Genomic DNA, 24,999 nt, shown 5'->3' with positions numbered 1-24,999 from the left:
GAATCCCCGTGACGGGGTGAGCTCCCGTTACTCAGTCCCAGCTCCTGCCAACCTAGCAGTTCGAAAACACGTCAATGTGCAAGTCGATAAATATTTGCAGCGGGAAGGTAAATGGTGTTTCCGTGTGCTGCGCTGGTTCACTAGAAGCGGCTTTGTCATTCTGGCCACATAACCTGGAAGCTGCACGCTGGCTCCCTCAGCCAGTAAAGCGAGATGAGCGCCGCAACCCCAGAGTCATCTGTGACTGGACCTAAAGGTCAGGGGTCCCTTTACCTTTACCTTTTAAATTACTGGCAGCTGAGAGATGTGCAAAACCCAGCTTTGCAAATGGTGTATGTATGCACTCGTTTATTTTCTGGGTTATATTCTAGATCTTCTTAGCTTAACATTCTGTTCCCAATAACAATTAAAACAGGCATAGGCAAACTCGGCCCTCCAGATGTTTTGGGACTACAACTCCCATCATCCCTGGCTAACAGGACCAGTGATCAGGGATGATGGGAGTTGTAGTCCCAAAACATCTGGAGGGCCGAGTTTGCCTATGCCTGAATTAAAAAGTGGAAGGAGGCCTTCAGGTGCAGGGAAGTAAGTTTGCTGATGGAGTCAGAGGCTTCCTTCACTCTTTCCATCACCCCTTCAGCAGCTCAAGAATATAGCCACCCCTCCCAGTTTTGTGCCATCTGCATATTGGATGAGCATCCCCTCAGTTCTTTCATTCAAGTCATTTATAAAGACGTGCAAAACTGAAAACTGAAAAGCTCCCAGTTGTGCATTGCCAGCCACGTCTCAAGCTGCCCCACGCGTGATATATGGCAACAGGTGTGGGGCAGGTGGCCATGATTTGGGGGAAATGACCTGATAGGCCACATCTGAACTCCCGGAGGGCCAACTCTGGCCTGTGGGTTGGAGGCTCCCCACCCTGTTGTAGCTGGTTTACCAGCCAAACTTAGTTAAAGGAGCTCTAGGTCAATCAGGCCGCCTGAGATCCCAGTGGCAGAAGTGGGTAAACTGTCTTCTCCATAATCCAAGGCTGCTAGACATGTCCAGTCCTCATTGGGCTGCTTCTGAGAACACTGTTCCTGCTTTTGGGCGGAAATGCACTTCTGGTGGCAGAAAGTGAGGAGGAATTAAAGAACCTTTTAATGAGGGTGAAAGAGGAGAGCGCAAAATATGGTCTGAAGCTCAACATAAAAAAAACCAAGATCATGGCCACTGGTCCCATCACCTCCTGGCAAATAGAAGGGGAAGAAATGGAGGCAGTGAGAGATTTTACTTTCTTGGGCTCCTTGATCATTGCAGATGGTGACAGCAGTCATGAAATTAAAAGACGCCTGCTTCTTGGGAGAAAAGCAATGACAAACCTAGACAGCATCTTAAAAAGCAGAGATGTATGGAAGTGAGAGCTGGACCATCAAGAAGGCTGATCACCGAAGAATTGATGCTTTTGAATTATGGTGCTGGAGGAGACTCTTGAGAGTCCCATGGACTGCAAGAAGATCAAACCTATCCATTCTGAAGGAAATCAGCCCTGAGTGCTCACTGGAAGGACAGATCGTGAAGCTGAGGCTCCAATACTTTGGCCACCTCATGAGAAGAGAAGAATCCTTGGAAAAGACCCTGATGTTGGGAAAGATTGAGGGCACTAGGAGAAGGGGACAACAGAGGACGAGATGGTTGGACAGTGTTCTCGAAGCTACGAACATGAGTTTGACCAAACTGCGGGAGGCCGTGCAAGACAGGAGTGCCTGGCGTGCTATGGTCCATGGGGTCACGAAGAGTCGGACACGACTAAACGACTAAACAACAACAAGCATTTCTGAAGTCCATGGGACTTCACTGAGCACACTGATACCTTCACCCCACCAATTGTTTCGTCCTGCCTCTGCTTTGGATACAGTCCTGTTGGGACTCACCACTTAAGTTTACTATTAGTAGTAGTTGTAAAGCTAAAAGAGAGTTGAGCCTCTTTCTAATCTTCCCCAATAAGCTAGCTTCCTTTAGATGTTTCAGCTGATCAAATCCACCTTGGAATTTGTCTAACAGGTGAAAAATCAGTGGTAGCTCTAATTAAAACCATGAGTGACTTCATCCTGACAAACCATTTCACAGGCAGTTGAAACGAGCACTGATACGACTGAAAACGCCATGGCAACTTCAAGTGAATTTATTTTTGTTTGGCCGGGGGGGGGGGGAATGTATTTGGCACGAGCGTAGTTTTGCACACGGACTATCAGAGGATAGTTCAAAGTATTGTTTGATGCAAGGTCATTTTTTTAAAAAAGTAAACGGAGCATTTACCGATTTAACTTCCCTGATACAGGACAGCAGTGTTAGGTACCTTCATAGCTAATTATACCTACCATTTCTACATGCCCCTTGAGGGAATTAATTACAGTGATATTCAGAAGTGAAGTTTACCTGCTTTGAATATGAAAAGATCTCAGTTCGGTTCACACAAGTTCTGCGTGGTAGGTACACACACTGCACTGAATATTCTACTAACAACTCTCTAAAGGAATAATTAATTCAGCATATGCTGACCTGGAGCATTATCTTTCCTGTATTCTTCCCTAAAAACACAGAATTCTCCATAGAATGCTACATAGAGACTACGTTATTAAGGACTGACATTTAAGCTCCTAAGCTTTCAAGTTAACGTATTAAGAAGGGCTTGCTTCTCAGAGTAAGAAAATCTAGAACTTGCAAAAGGAATACAATAACCTTTCGTGTTAACCTTGATAAGCGTTCAGTCTACCTGCACAAAACGTTCATCCCTGGAATAGAAAATAAATCTTAAGATATTCACTGTGTTCTAGGGAAGCAGGGTTTTTTATGATTCAAGACTGAACAGGCTGGGACACGCACAACACAATTTGGTAACTGGAATAAATGATGCAAATTATAAATGTTTCCATTAATGTATTTAATCTGCATTTTCATTATTTTGAACCTGTAATAGCAAAACTACCGTACAATGAGTCAGACCTGTCATCTATCCAAACCAATAACGTGCAATACGGCAAAGGATCTCAAGGGACACAGGTCACTTTCCGACTGTCAGTATTTTGCAAGTGGGATTGTGCAATTAAACTGGACTAAAAAGCACTCTTGCTCTGACATTCAAATTTGTTTTTTAAATGGATTTTCTTTAGTGATTAAAGGAGTGACGGGGAAATGCAGAACCTCGGCAGAAACAAATCAAGATGAATGCTCAATAAGCAGGTCGTCTGGAGGATCCCTCCGGCTCTCTGGGATCTCAGTGGCTCTCCTAGCCATTCTGCTACCTGAGAACCTTTTGACTGGAGTCACAGAAATACATTCATCCTGGGCCTTCTTGCATAAAAAAGGGCTCTGTCACAGAACTATGGCTCTTCCTGTCCTAACTAGGTAAGAGAAGTTAAAAACTCTCAGAGGCATGTGAAATATTTCAGAAAGGGGATCTAGCATTATCAGAGAACACCCTTACCTGCTAGTTTTATCGAAAGGTGTTTTGGCTTCTCTAAAAAGAAGATCTTCTAACCATGTAGTATTCCTTTTTAAAGACAGATTCCCACCCACTGACCACCTTCCAATGGCTAAAAGGACATGATTCTGTGTTAAAGCACAGAGATGCTCTAAATATATGAAAATACTTTCCCCTTGTGGATAAATCAAAGATTATCCTGTGTGATAAATTTGATCAACAAGGTGCTAAACAAAAATAAAACTTAAATGAAAAGATTACACCCTCAAATATGTTACATAACATTCACCATAATTTCCATTATAGCTTTTTGAAATATTATGTGTTGGTGGTTTTGTAATATTTTTGATAAACTGTCTCATTTCAACATTTACATTTGCGTCGACATAATTATCAGTACAATTCTTGCAATGGCTTTCTAGACTTGATGTGAATTCACTTTACAAACATACCAATATTGCATTTCAATGTCATTAGAGGATTGGGTTGTGATTCTATCCCAGTACACTCAAGGTTACTTTGGGAGAAAATCTGAGATATTCAAAATACCACTGGTTCCATGCATTTCTGTAGCATGCTATCCTACTGTATGATAACACTTGATTCCACTGGAAAGATTTCTCCCACTGAACATAGGATAGGACTTCTGTCTTGAACAACAAAGAGACTCTCAACATACTGTGAAAGTATTGCCAAAGATTTTCATATGTGAATATTTCCCTTTGAGATGAACTGAACCAATGCTTACAGAGTCAAATATATGTTATATATAGTGCTCATAATACCCATCATAACCTTTTGAAACTTTCTGCATTGTTCGCTTCTGTGATCTGGAGTGGTTTTCATTCCTCTGTTGATTCTGATGGAGAGATTCTTAAACTCATTCTTCTAACCTTGTTGCTTAGCACAAACCTGTAATATGCACCCAGGCCGACACCAGCAGTCACCATGCAAAGGACCAACACACTAACTACAATGACACCATTCCGTTTTTTTGAAGTTGGCCCACTGTCAATGCTGCCCCCAGATCCTTTCTCTCGACAGTCAGGAGGGGCCCAGCCATAAAAACAATGGCAGTGTTTGTAGTTGTTGCATATTCCCCTATTATGGCACTTTGTGGCATTACAATCATACTGCAAGAGGGAAACGTTCTTGCATTCATTACTAATACACATCATGCCAGAGCCACAAGGTGTACCGTCTTCCACTGCTCCAATATCAGCTACCTCCATTCCACTGTGGTAGTCTGTAGCCCAGCATTTACTTTTGCCAACGGTGGTTTGAATGATGGTTTGGTGTTCCTCCAAATTAGGTAACTTGTGGATATTACTACACTGCATTCGGCCACATAGAATATTTTCAGCATTGCATTTCTTAAAAATACCATGTTCAAGGCCACAGTTGCCAAAGCGATCACCTCGAGCATTCAGTCCTCTGAAACAATCCTCTGAAGCTCGTACGCTTTTCTTGCCAAATATCTTTTTGCACTGCCCATTGGGAGTAGTACAACGGCCATGATAGCAATAGACTCCATCACCGCAAGGGGCACCATCTTGTACATAAGCATCTTCTGGACACTCGCCTGAAGTCCCATTGCAAAACTCAGGCAGGTCACAGGTGCTAATACTCTTTCTGCAAATGGATCCAGGGGGACGGTACTTGCACCAGGAACAGCACGGTCCAGAAGAACATTTGGCACATGGGCGCAACGTGCAATCTGGCCTACAACATCGATCCAATTTACACTGCGCAGCTGAACCACAGTCGCATTGCTCTCCTTTTTCCACTACTTTGTTCCCACAGTATTTGAGTTTATACATTTGATCAGGGTCTGGCGGAATCAACAAGCAAGGTGAGTCTTTTAGATTGAAATACTTATGGTAACTGCAGTTGCTGAACTTATCAGTCCGTGAGTACAAAGCAGACATAATGCAGGCACTTCGGTCACATTTACAGTCTGATTCATCATGTCTCATACCAAGATTATGTCCAAATTCATGGGCAAAAAGTACAGAAAAATCAAACAAATTGAAATTTCTTGATACTTCAACACCAGTAGCCCTGTTTTTACAAATTTGTCCTAAATTTGCTCGTCCAAGAGTCCTTCCGTATGATCTATATACAATTAAGTGAGCAGCATCATTCTTTAGATGGTTAAGTAGAATGTCATGTCTCCATTCAGTAAAAGCTCTAAGTGTGCTTCCTATGGTTTCACCAATATGTATGAGGTTCTTTTCTGACCATATCTCCAGTCCTGCTATAGACACTTCAACTAAAAATGGCTCAAAAAATGAATTTACCGTATGGATGGTCTCGATAAGTTTCATAGCAATATCAGTTTCATTTCTATTAAACTTAACATATCGCTCATGCTCCACCACAAATGCCACTTCTGCATGTCTCTTGTGTGGCCGCCAGAGTTCTGCTGGAGCACTTTTGACAGCCACATGCTCTGCGTCCTGGATCATGGCCTCTTGACGCCTTTGCTCTTCCTCCGTCAACCCACACCTCATGTGCACGGCACCCTCCACTGTTTCCAGCCGATACACCACATGTTGAAAGGTAGCAGATGGCTGGACAGGTTCAATTTGATATGTCTCATTGTTAAGTTGTAACAGGCCCCTGAGTCCCTCTGAGCAAGTGCTGAGAGTGACTGAAGAGAGAGGCTTGTCCTCTATGAAGCCACTGTAGAAACAATCATCCCTGATGTAATGATAGTCAACCTGTAGGTCCCCTTCCTTATTGTACGTGAAGATGGGGAAGTCCTTAGGGATCGTGCCCCTCTTCCGCCTGAGGTGCACCACCTGGCCCTTCTCCTCAATCTGTAGCAGGTAGCTGACATCCTGAGTTTCCTGTAGTCCATACCTGAAGCTCAGTTTCCTTGGGATGGTCACCTCATAAGATGCATACCTAAAGCCCTGAGGTGGTGTCTGGCCACCAGTCTCATTCAGAAGATTCCTCAAGAGCATAATGAGCAGCCATACCAGGCTGCCACTCATTTTCCCAGAAAGAGGAAAGAATCTCTTGAAGCACCGCCTCTGGCATCTCATCCCTGAAAGGGAAGCCCCAAAGAGTTGTGAACAAGTTAGTAGATAGACGGGAAGAAGGCTATATGTGAATTAGAAGAGGAGGAAGATATGTTGCCTAGCAACTGCCAGTGTGCTCCATCTGTGGAATGGGGGTGGAGCTTGGAGGATCAAAGATGGAACAGAATGGTAGAGGAAGAGCAGGGAAGAGAAGGTCCCTAAGAAATTTCTGCCTGAGAGGGTTGCAGGAAGAAGAGCAAAAAAGTGGGGGGGGGAGCCCCATGGACTAACACATTTTATTTGGGTATCAGTCAGTGGACATGAGGCCACTTCATACTACAGTGGACCGGTTATAATCTTCAGTTGTCAGATATGGAATATGAAAAGTACTTTCTGCGGCAATTCAATTAGCATTTAAATGTATGCAAAATATAGAAACTGGCTTAAAGATAAAGAATCACGTGGAAGGGGAGCAAGAGGATGTTGAAATTGTCCATCAACAATGAGCAATGTATGAGCAGACACACACAGGTCACAGTCTTTCTTGCTATGACGTACTGCCTTTCTATATAAATTATGGCCACTATTTCTACATTTACCTATAAATGAATAAATGCCAATTTTATGCAAATCTTTGCCACCTCGCATTTCCCTTTTCGGTGATGCGTTTTCTCAATTTTAGCGATGTAAATGTGGCCACACCACACCTAATACTGGAGATGAGATGGTCTGCATATATTTAGAGTGGAAGGGCAGGGCCTGAACATCATGGGGCCCAATCAGGATAAAGTGGTACCAATTCTAGCTTTTAGCTTTGCCTGCTACCTTCACCATCTGGAAGGTATGTTAGACTTCCTGTGACCGTTTCCCTATCTTACATGGTTCAGGAGAATGAACCAAAAGAAAACATTGCCCTTTACGGAACCTCAATTGATAGATCAAGGCTATAATCACCAGAACAAGCCTCTGGGATGTACGGCAGTTAATGGTGGTTGGCCAACAATGTAGCAAACACAGAAAACAAGAAAAAGATAGTGAAAGATATAAAAGACTAAACCTGAAAGAGAAGCCTGGGTAACCTGCTGTATTTAAAATTCATAAGGAATCAGGAAGGAGAAAGGAATAATTTTAGAATTAAAGTGGAACAGATGTGGTGGAATTTTGATAGTGGTGGAAGGCCTGTAGTTATTTTAGATGGACTGAAAATAATGTCAGATAAATCATATGGTAGTCCTGGTTAGTGAGATAATGGAATGTTTTAACAGACTTCACGTAGTGCCTCTAAGGCCCATTATGGTCAGGACAAAGTTATTCCCCCTTATTTCCTGGTTTTCCTTACTTTAGCAACCTTTCCCCTTCATTAGGGACGGTCTCAACTGAAAAATGACACCCAGATCCAGTAACTACTCTCCGCACATGAAGGGGATGAAGAACCTGCATGCACAGAATTCCTGTGCCATACATGGAACATGCATGTACAGGTACATACACTGGTCTGCCTTTTTTCAAATTGGACAAAGCACTCTATGTAATCAGTGCAATTTTGAATTTCAACCCAGTCATTTTGAGGTTTCTTATTAAGTTCCAGGCCCCTGAACCTATATGTCCACATTAGCAGGCAAGGTGCAAACAGTACAAAGAGCATCAATACATTGTTTTGTATGAATCAAGATAGCACATCAAATCCCACACTTGGCAAGGGAGCAGAGCGATCCATGGCTATCTTGTTGTCAGGTAGCTTGCTCAAATATTTTCTATGACCCCCCCCCCCCCATCCCAACCTGACCTGCTTAAGCGTGCCATTTTACTTCAGATTACTTTCTGGGTTTAAATACAATTGGGCCACAAATATGCCAGAATGCAGAGCCGTGCTTACTTATTTGAACTACAGGCTATACTGTTATGAGTTCGTGGGTGCCAGACGCCCCTAAATTCCTGGACTCTCATCAAGCCTTGGGAAGGTAAACTGGATGCCAGACTCCTAATCCCTGCACCCAGTTTCCTGTGTTCAGGAAATTGCCTGGAAGATGAGCCATTAAGAGACCAAATGAAAAGTGATGGTCCATTAAGAAAGCATAGGCCCATCTCTCAACTCATTTAGAAGAATAAAAGCCAGAGTTTAGCATTTAGAGTAGGCTCTGATGTGTGTGTGGGGGGGGGGGGTTCAGACTGGAAAAGGCAGAGAGAGTGCACAACATTTGATTTCTGCTTAAATCCAAAGCTATGGGAGAAACAATACACTTTTGGAGTGTTGATACTGTGAATCCCTCCATCATGGGCTCAGGTTGTATATATGTGTAAATCTATATACTATATATAAATAGTAAATAGTAAATCTATATGCTATGTGTAAATCTATATACTGTATATATATAAATGTAAACTGAGCATGTGGGTTACTATCCACTTTTCTCCGAAACCGCTTCACCGATTCCATTCAAATTTGAACACAACGTCCAAAGCGAATGTCTGAAGGCTCTTATAAGGGTTTCAAAGACAGATGCCACACCTCCACCAGGTGAAACCCCCCCAAAACCCTGTTCCAGAACTCACCACTCAGCCAAAAGTGCATGCTGGGAAAAGAACCAGGTTGCAAACCAGCGCCCTCTAGTGGCAGCTACACTGGTACTGCACCTATAGAACATTCCCTCTCAACAGCACCAAAGCCTTTACAGACTAGGCCGAATGGAGGTACTGACTTGCCTGGGTGGGGGTGGGGGGAGGGGGGGACAGGATAGGTCAGGACACAGTGGGACTAGTCACAGGGATGACCCGGGGTGGGGGAAAAAGGGGGAGTGATACATCATGGGAGGGGACAGGTTGGTGGGAATCACAGGGAAAAGCCAGGGGGTGGGGGGAGGGGGCAGGATACGTCACGGATCGACACAGGGTGGTGGCAGTCACAGGGATTAGCCACAGCAACACGTGGCAGGGCCAGCTAGTAAACTATATATCATAACGACACCACAATCTCTGCTGTGCCCTATTTCCTAAAGGAGTCATCGGTGAGCACCTGGAACTCCCCGGAATTTTACACCACTTGGAGATTGAGGTGTTGTGCATAAGGTCCCCGTTCCCCTTTATATTCCACACAAAACTTTTTCCTGCCTTATACATCTCCAGAACTGCATTTACCACTGAATAGAACATTCCAAGCTAAGCAGTCGTCACCTGACATTTTATTACTCATCTAAGAGCCTGTCAATTCAAACAAAGAGCTCACAGAGCCACTCACTGCATGAGAGAGAGAGAAAATGCACAATTTTGTCGGTATCAAGTGAACATACTTTCTTGCAAAAGTGCATGTAGGATCACGCTATAAAATGCGACCTCATCATGACTCTTCACAATAAAATACGGACATACTGGAAGTTTTGTTGTCTTCTGTTCATCCGATAGAGTTGGTCCAATAGTGGTTTCAGTTCACTAGCTCTTCGTCCTGAAGGACCAACATGGATCCTAAACCTTTGGTGTTATTCAGAGAATGGTTAAGGAACTCAAACTTCCTTTTCCCTTGAATAATACAAGACTGCGATAATTTGACAGCCACACAAAGTGTGGATCCCACTTAAAACAGCAGGGGATACCCACAGATATTTGCATACCTGCTAAGTTGCTGTCGGAGAAATAAGGGACCGGGCGGAAGTAGCAGACCGGAAGTAGCGCTGCCACCATTTTGGAACTGGGCGGAGCATGCTCAGAAGTGACTTTTGATGCTGCTTTGCCCAGTTCCAAAATGGCCGCCATGCCAGAAGTCGCACTGCAGCCATTTTGGAACTGGGCAGACCAGCATCAAAAGTCACTTCTGAGCATGCTCCGCCCAGTTCCAAAACGGCCACCGCGCCAGAATAAACCAGGGGAAAACAAAAAAATCCGTTTTTTCAGCTAGGAACAGCTGGAAAAACAGGGATTTCCCGGGGAATACAGGAGACTTGGCAGCTATGTATTTGAGTGTAGGAATGTGCCCTTTTGCATTTAGCCAATTGTCTTTGGTAAATTGCCTTAATTGAGAGATTCATATATGTTTGTTTGTTTGTTTGTTTGTTTGTTTGTTTGTTTGTTTGTTTTAGGGAGCCTTCATGCTGAAACTATTTTGCAAGGCTCATCTGTTTCCATATGAGCTCCAGTTGACAAAAGGTTGATAAATGGATTATTTCCTGAAATATACTGATGGATGTTGTCAGACCTATTAAATGTGGTAACTTTTCTGCTGTCGCTCCATTCCTCTGAAGTTTCCAGCTTGTCGGGAGACAAAATGCCACCACGGCCTCATACACAGCCAGCCACCACCACTGCCTCATTCATGGTGCTACACACCCTCCGTGATGTTGGTGGGGAGGTGGTGGCACAGCTGTGGGTGGTGTTGGCATCTGTGTGGGGTGTTGTGGACTCAGTGGATGGGGGAAGTGTATTCCACTCTGGAGGGGATAAGGAAAGCACAGAAGGATGTTATGGGTGGCTTCCTAGCAGTCATGCAATTCCTTTCTCTTAAGGACACATCAAAAATGGATCCTGGGCATTTTTGGGCATTACAAAGCATTTATAAATAGAAGTCTGCTTTATCTATTCATCTATGTACATCAGTGTGTGTGGTGGTTTATGGAGGTCTCTGCCTCCAAGGAAGAGTGGGGGGGGGGATTCAACCAACCAACCAATCAGTCAATAAAAACAGACACCACACAGGACAACTAGATCATGGAACTAATGCAGCAACCACATCATGCATTTGATGAGCGTTTACGCCACAGTAAATGTTAGGCCACCCATGGCCATCTGTCATAGATGCTTTAGCTAGGGAGTTGGACTAGAGGACCCTGGGGGTCCCTTCCAACTCTAAGATTCTATGATTCTACGATTCAAAGTGCTGCAAGGGTACTGCAGTTGAATGTGGGACTATTGTAGCGACATGACTTGTGGGTGCTTTCTCCTGGAATGCAGTGACATGCTTTAAGCGTAGTATTCTTTGGTAGGGTAAACCAAATCTTTTCAATCTTCACTGAAAATAAAAATAAAAATCGTGGCCTTCAGTCCACACACCAGTGTTGAGATGGTGATATAAGAAAAACATTATGGAAATGAATTTATGTTGTTGTTGGAATCAGGGGCGTAGGAAGATAGGGGCAGTGGGGGCGTCGAACCCCAAGTGACACGATCCCAGGGGGCGCCATCACCGCTGCCCGCCCCTGCGCACGCCCCACCCCGCCCCAAAACGCGCCGCTATGTCACTGCGCACGACACACCGCACGCCCAAAACGTGTGCCACGTCACTGTGCACGGCACGCTGCGCCCCCAAAACACACGCAGTGCCCCGCCTCCAGAGCGCGCGCCACGTCACTGCTCTCTGCCCCCGGTGGCGGAGCATGAAGCTCCGCTGCTGGTTGGAATCTTCCATCTCCCAGTGCCATTTGTATTTTATGGAGTGCACTTCAAGACAGCGGTGGAGCTTCATGCTCCCCCACCAGGGGCAAAGAGCAGGCGCGCTGCCCCCAGTGACGCTGGGGGCGGGGGTGCTGCATGTTTGGGGGGCGGGGCGCACCATGCACAATGGCGTGGTGTGCGTTTTGGGGCGGGGCAGGCGTTTTGGGGCAGGGTGGGCCGCGTTTTGGGGTGAGGTGCGCGTTTTGGGGCGGGGTGGGCAGCGGCGGCGGCGCCCCTGGGATTGCGTTGCTCGGGGAGATCCGCCCCCCCCCCGCCCCTATCTTCCTACGCCCCTGGTTCAAGAGCAATTTTAAAGGAAAACTGCATACATTTGGCAGGAGATGATAGATATAGTTAGTGTTTTTAAAAATAATAATAATTTTTATTGGATTTTACATAAACAGAGAGGAAAAGAATAAGAAAGGGGAAAAAGGATTTTTTTAAAAAGAAAAGACAAAAGCTTTTTTAAAAAATACAGAGATATAAAACAATATCATCACGTCTTGTTTCTTCATTGTTCTTCACTTGTTTTCCTTTCCATTCTTTTATGGTTAACTCATAACATTTCCAGGATCTTAACTAAACATCATAAAAATACATCTTAGCTCTCTTATTTATAGATAATTCTTAATCAATTTATATAAAAGAGTGAAGAAAAAATGAAAAGCAAAAATCCATAAAAATAATAAAAAGACATAATTATATTTTTCAATTTCAAATCTAAACATTTCGGACTTCCTCATTCCCCTTCCTTGAGTTCTTTATAATTCACTAATTATTGCAGTTTCCAACTCTAAAATTACATTCTTCCTTCTAGATTATGACTTCTTTTTATCCATAAACCCTTCATAGTTCTCTTTACCTTAATTACCCAATATTCTCTACCCTTTAACCCAAAAATATTCAAAGTAATTTTCAAAATCTTTTACCCCCTTTTTATCCCCACTCTCAAAACTAAATCTACCCCCTTTCCTTGGAATCGGTGTCTCCAGAGATTACAGCCAGCTCCTTGATACTTTCCAAGTTCAAACCCTATTTTACCAACCAATAAAAATTAGCACAATTCCCCCTCACCGCACTCCTGCTCTGTCCCAATCTAAATTTTGCTGAACCCTTCCCCCCCTGCTGTATTCCCAACATTTTATTTTCGATCTCATTCTCTTTCTGCCCCTATAGTTAGTTAGTTAGTTAGTTAGTTAGATGATAGATAGATAGATAGATAGATGATAGATAGATAGATAGATAGATGATAGATAGATGATAGATAGATAGAGATAGACAGATATTGCAAAATAGGGGTAATGAGGCATCTAAACATGTACACCAAGTGTAATGTAGTGCTTGTAATGTTCATTTTAAGGACATGAACTCTGACCCATAGACTTAATTGGAGAACTGTCCATCTTTCTAAGACCCAACAGATTTCCCTCCTATTTACTTCCCAGTTTTAATTTGACCATGCTTTCTACTTGATTAAAGACTAACCAGAGTCCTAAATATTTGATGACTTTTTATTGCAATCCAAACTCCCGCAGTAATAATCTGTGCTGGGGGGGGGGGGGAAGCCAGGGGAAATGTCTTGGACCACTGGACTTGGACCATTTTGTCTTGCATTCTGATAGATTCTTGGATTAAAACCAGCTTTTTGAGACTGACTTTTCTGTTTTGTGCTGCAATAACAGTGTTTAACATAATAGGGCTTTAATGTGGAGAGTCATATTTTGAGATGTGTTGCTTGCACCTTCGTGCCTGGTTTTCCTTGTGATGCCTTATGACCCAGACAAAGGGCTTTGTAAAAATAAAAATTAAAAGAAGGAACGGAGGACATAACTGCTTCCTCCCATGACATAGAGATATAGTTCCTGTATTATTCCCACCCACTACCATTTTTATAGCTAGGAGCATTTTAGAGGAGCTTAGGAGGAACCCCCATTGACCTCAATGGAGTTCACTGTTGAGTAGGCATGATTAGGGCTGCACTGCTAATTAGTTCCACAAATTCTTTAGGAAGGTGCCTGTGATGCAATTAGATGCAAGGGATGCTAGAGGACTGTACTGAAATGCCTTCTCTGCATCCAATGAGAAAACTGCTGGTGATTCTGTGGCAAATGTTGTTGTGGCCAGTAGTTGTGCAGGTGGTGGGTTGAATTATTGTGGTGTTGTTGTTGCTTATCTAGACTGCACTGGGATGGGGCAGGGTGGCAGTGAGGGAAAGACCACACAGGTTCACCAGTGGGAGGGCTGGATTGCATTAAGATCTTCTTCTGGGTAATATCTGTGATTTGGCAATATCGGAAAGGGTTTCTCTGGGGTTGCTCCCCACCTTTGGAATGTCATGCCCAGAGAAGAATTGTTGGGGTCAGGGCTGGCCCATCCATTGGGCAGGGTGTGGAAGCTGCCTTTTTCTTATTGTTGAATTTTTTATTTATGATTTTCAGGTTTATACATTTCACCAATTTTACAATCATTTTAGCATTTCGAAACTTGACTTCCTTCCCCCTCTTTCTGCGGTTCCTAAAAAAATATTTTTCATATCTTCTGCATATCTAGATTAACTTAATTTGTTCATTTATTCATCTACTTTAAGTATATACTCTTATGAAACTGCAGGTTATTACAATAATCCTGCCAATGTTATTACAATTTATCTGTTAATATTCAATAAACCATTTCCATTCTTTTATAAAAGATTTGTTATCTTGATTCCTTATTCTTCCCGTAAGTTTCGCCATTTCTGCATATTCCATATGTTTTTGTATCCATTCTTCCTTTGCTGGGACTTCTGCTTCTTTCCATTTTGGGGCAAGTAGCATTCTTGCTGCTGTAGTAGCATACATACCCCACTCACACACAAAAACAATTCACACTACAGCCAACCAAAGACAACCAACCACACCCTAAGCCACCCCCAACTTCTCTCACCACCAAGAAAATACAAGTGAATAGTAAGAGAACCCATACAAGTAACGTTGACACAACCCCCCCACACACACAAAGTAGAATCATAAAAGCATAACCACCCCACCCCACCCCACTTGCCACTCCCTCTCTCCCCCTTTTTCTTTTTTCTTCTTCTTCCTAATTGTTTAAACCAATTCATAAACCAAGAACTTATACATTGACCACTAATAATTAAACCTATGTTGTAGATATTTCCCCCACATTTATTATGCCATTTTTGTGATATACAAATGACCTGAGAAAACTTGGTGTACTTGTTTGCATAACATTATTCTTGTTTATAAAACCCAATTTAAATAAATAAGTTTCTATACAGTTTAGGTAGTTTTGTCCCTATTATTCCCAAAAGAAAAGCTTCTGAGTTTTGTTTTGTTTTGTTTTTACAACTGTTATTTTAAACATCGTTTTCAATTCCTTATGTATCATTTCCCAGTAAGCTCTAACCTTACTAGAAGACCACTACATATGATGAAAAGAACCTTCTTTCTCTTTACATTTCCAACACTTATTTGATTTAGACTTATACATTTTTGCCAACTTACTCAGTGTGAGAAACCTGTCAATCTATCATTTTCATATAATTTTCTCTTAGACCATAACATGCTGTAAATTCTTCCATATTCCACAATCGTTCCCATTGGGTGAGGAAGCTGCCTTGGTCAGAGGAAGCCCAAGAGGTGGAAGCCCCACAGACACACCACATCCACTGCAGAAGGAATGCCAGTTTCTGGCGAGATCTCTCCTTAGGTGGCGAAACGGAAGGCACCATCATGCTGTACATTCTGGCATCAGCTGCAAACTCAGGAGATTTGCTCAGGGCTTCTCTGCTCATTTACGGCTATGTAATTGGATAGGCTTACGTATCAGACATCTTGCCTGCAACATTGGTGTATATAAGAATTGTGATTGGACTTAGCGTTTTATTGCTCTCATTATCTTATGATAAAGTTTTATTACATTGCATGATGTACCTTTACGCATGCACCCTGCTAAGTGCCGCAGAATTTTTATGACGACTGGTGGGCTTAACAAAATAAATAATTGTTTTAAATAAATAAATGAAACAAAATTGAAAAATTCCTTCAGCTCATACCAAAATAAAAACTTAGTTGGTCTTTAAGGTGCTACTGAAGGAATTTTTTTAATTTTGTTTCGACTCAGACCAACACGGCTACCTACCTATAAATGAAACAGTTATGCAAATCTGTGAGGGGCGATCACACTTGGAATCCTTTTATTTATTAGATTTATAGACTGCCCTTCATCACAAGATCTCAGGGCGGTTCACAAGATAAAAATACAAAAGTACAAATAAATAGTTAAAAGAAAAAAACAGCAAAACAAGAACCCCCCCCTCCCACAAACACATTTTAAAAGCTGTGTAGAATATTAATATTGAGGGCACAAGGAGAAGGGGACGGCAGAGGACGAGATGGTTGGACAGTGTTCTCGAAGCTACGAACATGAGTTTGACCAAGCTGCGGGAGGCAGTGGAAGATAGGAGTGCCTGGCGTGCTCTGGTCCATAGGGTCACGAAGAGTCGGACATGACTAAACGACTAAACAACAGAATATTAATAAGCCAAAAAGCCTGGTTGAAAAGAAATGTTTTTGCCTCATGCCTAAAGACATATATACCTGTATAATGAAGGTGCCATGTGGTAGGGGCGCCGACATTGAGAGGGGGCTGCCACAATGCCACTTGGCTCCTGGGCTCCTGAGCTGCCAGACAGAAGCTGGGATGAGCACAGTAAAGATCTCGCTTGTCCCAGCTGCCGCCCAGCTCCTGGGCTGCTGGGCTGCTGGGCTGCTGGGCAGAGCCTGGGACTGGGGCACGCAGAATGCACCCAGTGGTGGGGTGTAGCAGCCCCCTCCATATTGGGTGGACACTGCCCCCTGCCCAAAAATATTGGGAGAACTGAAGCCCGCTCAGCCCCCTATACCCAGCGCACCTGCTCCCTGGTCTCCATACCTGCTAAAAAGAGGCGGGAAAAGACAACCCAAATGTTCGAGGGGCTGGAGCAACTCCCACTTCAATGATAGGGTCACAATATTTGCAGCTTTTTAGTTTGGGGAAAAGGCAAGTAAGTGGTGGAATGATAGAGGTGCGTGGAATTACACATGATACGGAAAAGTGGGTGGAGAGGTGAGGAATTTCATTTTTTCTCATTAATTCTAGAATCAGGGCTCATTCAATGTCGAAAGATACAGGACAGGCAAAAGGAACTATTTCTTCATACAGTGCATAAACTTTGGATCACCACAAGACCTAATGATGGCCACCAACTTGGATGGTTTTAAAAAACGGAATAGGCAAAATGATGGAAGATAAGCCCATTAATGTCTATGAGAGACGACATGCCTCTGAGTACCAGTTTCTGGGGATCCCAAGTGGGAGAATGCTGCTGTGCTCATTTCCTACTCATGGGATTTCCTTAGATGGCTGGCTGGCCACTGTGAGAACAGAAAGCTGAACCAGAAGAGCTTTTGATCCAGTAGGGCTTTCCTTATGGAAAGGAAGAGGTTTTGTGATAGTGCTTGACAAATGAATTGATAGCCAAGGTGAAATCTGAACCAGGGACTTTCTTGCTCATAGTTCATACCATGCTCCCCTATACCAGACCATCCCTCTAGCCTAGCTTACTACAGTGGAACCTCGGTTTATGAACACCTCGGTTTATGAATTTTCGGTTTATGAACGCCGTGGACCCATCTGGAACGGATTAATTCATTTTCCATTACTTTCAATGGGAAAGTTCGCTTCAGTTTATGAATGCTTCAGTTTATGAACAGACTTCCGGAACCAATTACACCCATGTTTCAGTTTATGAACGCTTCAGTTTAAGTACTCCGCGGACCCATCTGGAACGGATTAATCCACTTTCCATTACTTTCAATGGGAAAGTTCGCTTCAGTTTATGAACGCTTCAGTTTAAGTACCCCGCGGACCATCTGGAACGGATTAATGCACTTTCCATTACTTTCAATGGGAAAGTTCGCTTCAGTTTATGAACGCTTCAGTTTATGAACAGACTTCTGGAACCAATTGTGTTCATAAACCGAGGTACCACTGTATTTTAGTCCTGTCCAGGAACTGATCTTGGCCGCAAGGAAAACATGTTCCCCTCTTTACTTTCATCTCTCTTGGGTGCAAGAATTTACTCCCAATTATTTACAATTCCTGTACAACCCGCAAGAAAGAAGGGCTTTCACGCTGGCTAGGTTCAACGCTAACCCCTCTAACCTCCTCTGGCGTAGGTTTGCAGGGACGGCAGAAGAAGACAGGATCTGCCCATGTGATGCCCACTTGATTGAAACTCTGGCTCACATGGTTCTTGAATGCAAAATGTACGATGATATCCGCCAGCAATACTTGGACCAACTGTGTATTCTAAATTGGAAACCGGAGATAGAGGTTATACGCTTCCTATTACAGGGGAGAGATCAGGAGCGTACCAGGACTGTAGCTGAATTCCTCTATTTGATCTTTTGCTGCTGAAGTACATTACAGGATCCTGCCCCTGTTGGAGACCCACTGAGATGAAACAGATTGCTGGCCTCCCCTCCCTTTGGCGAGTGTTTGTACTGATGGGTTGGTGACGGGATCGCACTGGACTCTTTTTGGTTTGTTTTGTTTGTCTGTTTTTAAATGTTTGTAAATGATGCCAATAAAGGTTTGGAATGGAATGGAAAATAGTCCTGTCCAGTCATTCAGCAACAGGTACTGGACATTCATGGTGGTAGTGGTGGAAGCTGGTTCATTTGCAGTCCTGAACAGAGAATCTGAACAGCTGCATAGGGAGCCCTGTGCAGACAATCAAATTAACCATGTTTGCTTGTCAGGGGCAGAACGTTTTCTGCACACACACATTCACACCCACAGATACTGAACAACAGATCAGGGCTTTGATGTTTGAATCATAGACTTTTTAGAGTTGGAAGGAGCTGTCCAACTCATAGCTCAAAGCCGGAATCTGCAGAACTCCTGGCATATGGCTTCTGGAACACCACTAAGGATCAAGAGGCCCATCACCTCCTGAGGCAGCCTGTTCCACTGTTAAGCAGCTTGCAGTATTGTATTAGGAAGTTTCTCCTAATGTTTAGCCAAAATCTGCTTCCCTGCAAATTCCACCCATTAAATTGTTCTACCCTCTGGAGCAACAGAGAACAAGTCTGCTCTGTCTTCAGATATCTGAGGAAGACTCACATCATATCACCATTTATTGGCTTTTGGGTTTATTGTCTCTTATCTTTGGAAGGGGAGGGTCTGATGGGTTTAGCTTTCCTACTGTTGAGTTCTTCTTTTCAGATTATTGTAAGACACCTTGCATAGGCATTTTCCAGAAAGGCGGTCCAAAAATAGTTTTAAATGAGAATAAATCAATCTTCTATTTTCCATGTTAAATGTACCCTGCTCTTTCAGCTGCTCTCCATGGCATGACACCCTGCATAATTTTTGTTGACTTCATCTGAACATGCTCTAGTTGGGCTACAAATCCCATCATCCCACCACCATCAGCATTCAGCAACGATGGAAGTTGTGGTCCAGCAACATTTGGAGACCCAGGCTTGGGAGGAGGCTGCTCTAGCTTGTCAATGCCTTTCTCAAAATGTGGCAGTTGGGCCTGGATCCTGAAGGGATGGTTTGCATGTGTGCATGGGCCACAGCCCTACTCAAGCCACTTGTTCTTCAGCTGAGTCCATTCACAGCGATGCGCTTAGGGCAATTATAGACTCTGGATTTAATGGTTTCATCCAGGGCTTGCTTTTTCCAGCTGGAGCTCACCGGAGCTCAACTTTGGCACCTCTCAAATGGGTGACATTGTCATTCTAAGAGTACAAAGGAAGCATTCATGGTGAGCTCTGGCACCTCTCTTTCAAACAAAAATAAAGATATGGCACTGGTTTTACCCCTCTCTGAGGGAGTTCTGCCTCAAAGTGCTGACCGGACTGTACCACTATCCCTTCAAACAAACAAAGGGTTAGTAAAGGAAGCGCAAAGAGGGAGGAGACCCAAGGGGCCTGTCCACACGTGTGTACTGAGGGGGAAACCCATCCATCTGCCTTTTGCCCGTGTGGACTAGAGAACGCCTTCCCCGCACTGAGAGAGGGCGCGTGCACACGAGCGCGCCCTGAGGGGCTGTCACTCCCTCATGAATTTGCGGCAGGGCCATCTCTCTTCTGAACCCATCATCTGTGTGGCGCGCGTTAAGTAACCCATGGCGCCAAAGGCGCTGAGAAGCGCGCGCTCCGCCGCCGCCATCCCCGTTGTGTGTGCAAGTGTGTGTCTGTGTGTGTGTTTGTGTATCTGCTGAGGGGCGCCAAGGCGGGAAGGAAGGAAGGAAGGAGGGAGGGTAGCGGCGGTCGGAGCAGGAAGGCGGGAGGAATAGCGCATGTCTTCATTTCTGAGCGCAGCCACTAGACTCCTCTCTCCCCAGCACCACCAAACTCTCCACCATCTTTTGCATGTGAAACATTTGCAGCCGGACAGAAACCTCTGCCAGGGCTATGGAGACTGCGGGAAAAATCCGCCTCAGCAGGATGGCTTGCTGAGGGGAAGAAGGAAGGCGGGAGGGAAGAGAGAGAGAGAGATTTATCCAGAGACTAAAGGGACGAAAGAAGAAGGGGGGAGAAAAAGAGAAGGGAGGGGGAGGGGAGAAAACCACCCACCCTCTTCTCTTTTCTTCCCTACCCCATTTTTAATTTTTTTTCCCTCCCTCCCCCCTTTTCTCAATTTTGTGTCCTGCCCCCCCACCACCAGCGCGTCCTCAATGCCTCTCTGAACAACATCTAGGGAGAGAGCGTGAGGAGGAGACCCGGGGAGGCAAAAGAGAAAGAAGAAGATGAGGATTATTTGCAGACAGCTTGTCTTGTTGTTTTCTGGCTTTTGGGGACTCGCAATGGGCGCTTTTCCTAGCAGCGTGCAAATAGGTAAGCGCTGCATTGGGCTGGGAGGAAGAGGAGGGTGGCGGCGGCGGCGGACGGGGAGGGGGAGGACGGGACGGGATGGAGGGGGCGAAGAGTGGGAAGGGGAGGGGGAGAAAGGAAGAGGGTGGGAGATCAAATGCGGGCCGCAGGAATTGGGGGGGCGAGGGGATGAAGAGCCCCTCCATATACCCTCTTTCCTGCCCTCGTGTTTGCGTGATGGGGAGCAGGGCGGCGTGGAAGCGGGGAGGGGGAGATGGTGATGCTTATGCCTCCGGGGTAGGGAGAGTCATGCATATGTGAATGCGTGCGTGTTGTGCATAGGCGTGTTGGCAAACTTGGGAAGATGCTCTCCGAGCCCCCCCCCATCCCCGCAAGGCTCACCCTTGAGCTGCCCTGCATTTCCTCTTCAGGATGCTCCGTGGTACCTCGTCTAGCACAGACTGCACGTTGCAGTAACCTATTTGCCACGGAGCGGGAGGAGGGAATAGCTGTTCTTGCTTCAGAGCCTTTCCGGGCACTACTTGGAAACTTAGGGCATCCCCCCCCCCCGCTAATGTTGATATTGCCAACCCGCTGGCCTCCCCCTCCCTAGCACCAGCTTGGGTCTGTGCCTCTTCTTTGCCTGGTCCAGGTTGCCTTCCCTTTATTGCTTTCCCCCCCATCTTTGGATGGGACGCAGCTCTTGAATCCCTTCCAGTTGCAGCTCCATCACTGCATCATTTCTCATGCACTCCAAAAGGTGTTGCTAATAAGGCTGCCGGCCCATAGGCTGCAGAGGGACAAAGTTCGTGGTGCTCCACTTCCCTATAGATTATTCTCTCTGGTGTCCCAAGGTAAATGTACATCTGCACAGGCACATAGAAAGGGAACGTGCCCATATACCCCCAACATATGTCTCGATAGAAGATCCACTCTTCAATCTGCCTTGCCCCTGAATACCAGGGAGGGCCAATTTAGCAATGTGTTCAACGTTAACAGAGATGGATGCTAAATGGTTTCAAAGGTCGCTCTCATCACAAGAGATATGGCTATTTAAGGCATGAAAAAGGAGGAGCAGTGCAGCTCAGGAGCCCCACTAATGGAAAAACAGGAGCTGGGATCCTAAAAGTCTCATAAACCTCATATCTCCGTGTGCATAAACATGTATTTATTACAAGGATGACCTAAAGATGCTGTTTAATAATAATGTAGAGCTGTTTTTCTATAGCTGCTGCCTGACATAGAAACAATTAACAGTGACACTTTTTATTGTTTGGTATCATTTATTTATTTATTTATTGGTAGGTGGCCTCTTCATCCGAAACACAGATCAGGAATATACTGCTTTTCGATTAGCAATTTTTCTTCACAACACCAGCCCCAACGCATCTGAAGCACCTTTTAATTTGGTTCCTCATGTAGACAACATTGAAACAGCAAACAGCTTCGCTGTAACAAATGCCTGTAAGTAAAAAAAAAAGTCATTTATGTAAAGTTGCCATCAAATGACAGTGAAATTAAGAAGAGGAAGCATAATTACATTCCTCTTCGGTTTCAAAGTCCCCGTTCTTTGAACGCACCGAAACCCTAGTTAGTTTCTATCCTTGGTGAAATCCCTTAGGCTTCCTTGTACTGACTAACTGGATATGGCATTTACTTTAGCATTATTACTGTAGTTTCTTGCTTTCTGGTTTCTATGGTGATGCATTTTGTAGTTGTAAGTGTGTGTGTGTGTGTGTGTGTGTGTGTATGTCTTGATGAATTTAGCAGCCTCCACAATCTCTCCTCTCTGCCAACAGGATATGGCATGCCTTGTCTGTGTTTGGAAATAACCCCTAATATTTGTGATCACAACTGCTTTCTAATGGCTAGAGCAGAAAGGCGGCCGTGAAAGCAGTGGTGTGCAGGGTAATATATTGGAGTGGCTTGACACTGCAGTTGATCTGGTGATGTCACTTGAGGCTGCCCTGCTCCTATATTCTGGGTTGTAAATGTCGCTTATCATCTCGTAATGCATACATCCTGTGGATATGTCTCCGTGCATCCATACATTGGTGCCAAGTCAAGTTAGCATCTGATCTACTTGATTGCACACACCACCCCAACTGGAACTGTGCCCCTGTGTATACGCGCTAGTGCATTCGCCACATATTTTTTTAAAGGGTGGTGGGTTTTTTCAGATATGATAGATTGTTGTTGTTGTTGTTTTAAAGGCTATATCTGAAGACCCCCATTTTCAGCCTGCTAAAACACTGAGCAGGACATATGTGAAACTGAGAGCAGGAAGGCATGCAAATCATGCCTCTTGTTTCCATCCATTCAGCTTCAGTGGATTTGGTAGCTCTGCAAAACCAGAGCTATCTGTGTCACAGTGAAAAACCTCTTTCTTTTAAATTCAGTTATGAATTTTGAAAAAATGTACGTGCATCATTTCAACTTCCAGTTCTCCCACATGCCTTCTCCCCCTCCCTTTATTGCATCGTTTGTTTGTTTGCTTTGTCCTTAAACAAGCAGTTCCAAACACTGTTTCTTTCAGAGGTAGAAATGTATTGCAGAGGATTTTCTTAGTGCATACCCTTAGAGTGTGTACTTACAAAAAAAAAAAAACAACCCTGAACTTTCTCGCATTAATATCTAAACATCAGGATACATCTCATAAGCTTGTTCCAAAAGACAACCTGCAGGGCAGCCGTCAAGCAAAATTGGAGCGATTCTTTTAAGTTTTACATGACCTTGGCACCTTGTTTAACAAGGAAAGCTTCGAAATCCACACAGTATGCTCTCCTCCTCCCAAGACGTCTTATGCAGAATGATTTATGCTACATAAGTGGGAAGTCTTATGCTATGTATTGATAGTACTGGAGGAAAGATTCCTGCCAAAGTACGCTTCATTGACAAGTGTTGCAGTCTCCTCCAGGTTTTTGCAGGCACCGGGCATGGGTTTCCCAACTCGAGTTGACACTGCATGTTTACAGCTTTGGGGTACTTATATTCAAAGAGTTTGAGAACCTGAGTTTGCATCCTGCCCTCTGACATTGTTTTAGAGATTATGCTATATGGTACTGTCAAGCATCTTTGCTTAGGATATCAAGTATTTTGTATAAGCACACGGCTAAACAAGAGATTTTGGGGGCAATTCTGATATATATGGAATCACACATGTATGGAAGAATGATTTTGGAAGCAGCAATTATAGTTCTCTGGATTCAACGATTAACTAGTTTTAATTTTCTGTGATGCAGGCAAAGCTCTTAAGTGATGCTATCTTTTCTCCTGGGTTCTCCCCACCACCACCACCACCTTTTAAAACAGTGTTGCAGTTCTAAACAATTTTAGTAATCGATTGGTGACACATTATCTTCCACACAGTGGAATCTTAAGGGAAATTGTGTGCATAATTCAAAGTACTCTGACAGACCATGCTCAAGCCATACTTTCAGCTGTGTCTTTGTCCTAAAGTTATATACTCTGGGCATGGTGCACTTGGAATCAAGTCTCATTTATTTTGATGGATAATTTCAGCATGTACTCTGCCCATTCACATGGATGAAACTTCATTGAGCTGGATGGACCCTTTAAGGGCAGTTGCTTTTCTTTCTTTTGTATGTGTGTCTTGAAGTTGTTGGGTTTTGTAATTTTTGGAGAGGGGCAGTCGGAATTATTTCAGTGTTTGCAGAAAAACTGCTCTCTGCTAATGAAGCATGGGAGAACTGACTGACAAATGAATGAACATATCACATGTCCCTTAAGCTACACATGAGCAGAATCCAGGAGAGAGGGGAAAAAAATCAATTGTCTGATAGCTGTAGGACATTGGTTTCCATGCGATTGCATTTGCTGGGTTGACAGAAGCTTCCAAAACACAGATGTGTGAGATGTTCTAACCTAATTAAAGATCTTTATGGGGAGGGTGGTGGTGGAATGCAGTAACTAATACTGTGGCAAGCCTGACCAATCTGATTATTTTGGAGTGGCTTTTGTGGGGGAAACGACGGCAAAATTCAGAGCAATTCTGTTTAGAACACAAGTGTGTGTGTGTGTCCCAAAATGATACGGTACAAATGCCTCTCAGCTACTGGACAGAAATGAATATTCATGTGAGGTCAAGCATAAAGATCTAATACGTGATCAGTTCGCTTTTTTCCCCGTTTTTCATTTCGCTGCAGAGGTTACTTTTTGAAGCTGCAGTGCCAGGACCATTTTGTGGGTTAGGAACAACGGACAA

The 24,999-nt window shown here is 44.1% G+C and overlaps 2 protein-coding genes across 5 annotated transcripts in view; one reads left to right on the top strand and one right to left on the bottom strand.

The window, feature by feature from the left end:
• Positions 1 to 4,305: 4,305 nt before the first annotated feature.
• Positions 4,306 to 6,486, bottom strand: LOC118085564 (disintegrin and metalloproteinase domain-containing protein 20-like). Its single transcript, XM_035116365.1, has one exon. It carries the CDS (start codon positions 6,460 to 6,462, stop codon positions 4,306 to 4,308), a length of 2,157 nt encoding a protein of 718 aa, XP_034972256.1. The 5' UTR covers positions 6,463 to 6,486.
• Positions 6,487 to 20,571: 14,085 nt separating this feature from the next.
• Positions 20,572 to 24,999, top strand: part of GRIA4 (glutamate ionotropic receptor AMPA type subunit 4) — a 224,142-nt gene continuing 219,714 nt past the window's right edge. For all 4 annotated transcript variants that reach the window (XM_035115662.2, XM_060273856.1, XM_035115663.2 and 1 more), the window contains exons 1-2: positions 20,572 to 20,798; positions 22,080 to 22,238. In XM_035115662.2, the coding sequence (XP_034971553.1) occupies positions 20,711 to 20,798; positions 22,080 to 22,238 (247 nt within the window). In that variant the 5' untranslated portion in view covers positions 20,572 to 20,710. The remainder of the gene's footprint in view (positions 20,799 to 22,079; positions 22,239 to 24,999) is intronic.

This window comes from Zootoca vivipara, chromosome 4 (genome assembly GCF_963506605.1).
Source record: "Zootoca vivipara chromosome 4, rZooViv1.1, whole genome shotgun sequence".
NCBI classification, from domain to species: domain Eukaryota; kingdom Metazoa; phylum Chordata; class Lepidosauria; order Squamata; family Lacertidae; genus Zootoca; species Zootoca vivipara.
Note: the sequence above shows the minus strand (reverse complement) of the source record. Positions and strands in the feature narration are given on the sequence as shown.

Excerpts from the sequence above, each read along its gene's own strand:
- LOC118085564 (XM_035116365.1), bottom strand. The coding sequence starts at position 6,462 with ATGAGTGGCAGCCTGGTATGGCTGCTCATTATGCTCTTGAGGAATCTT.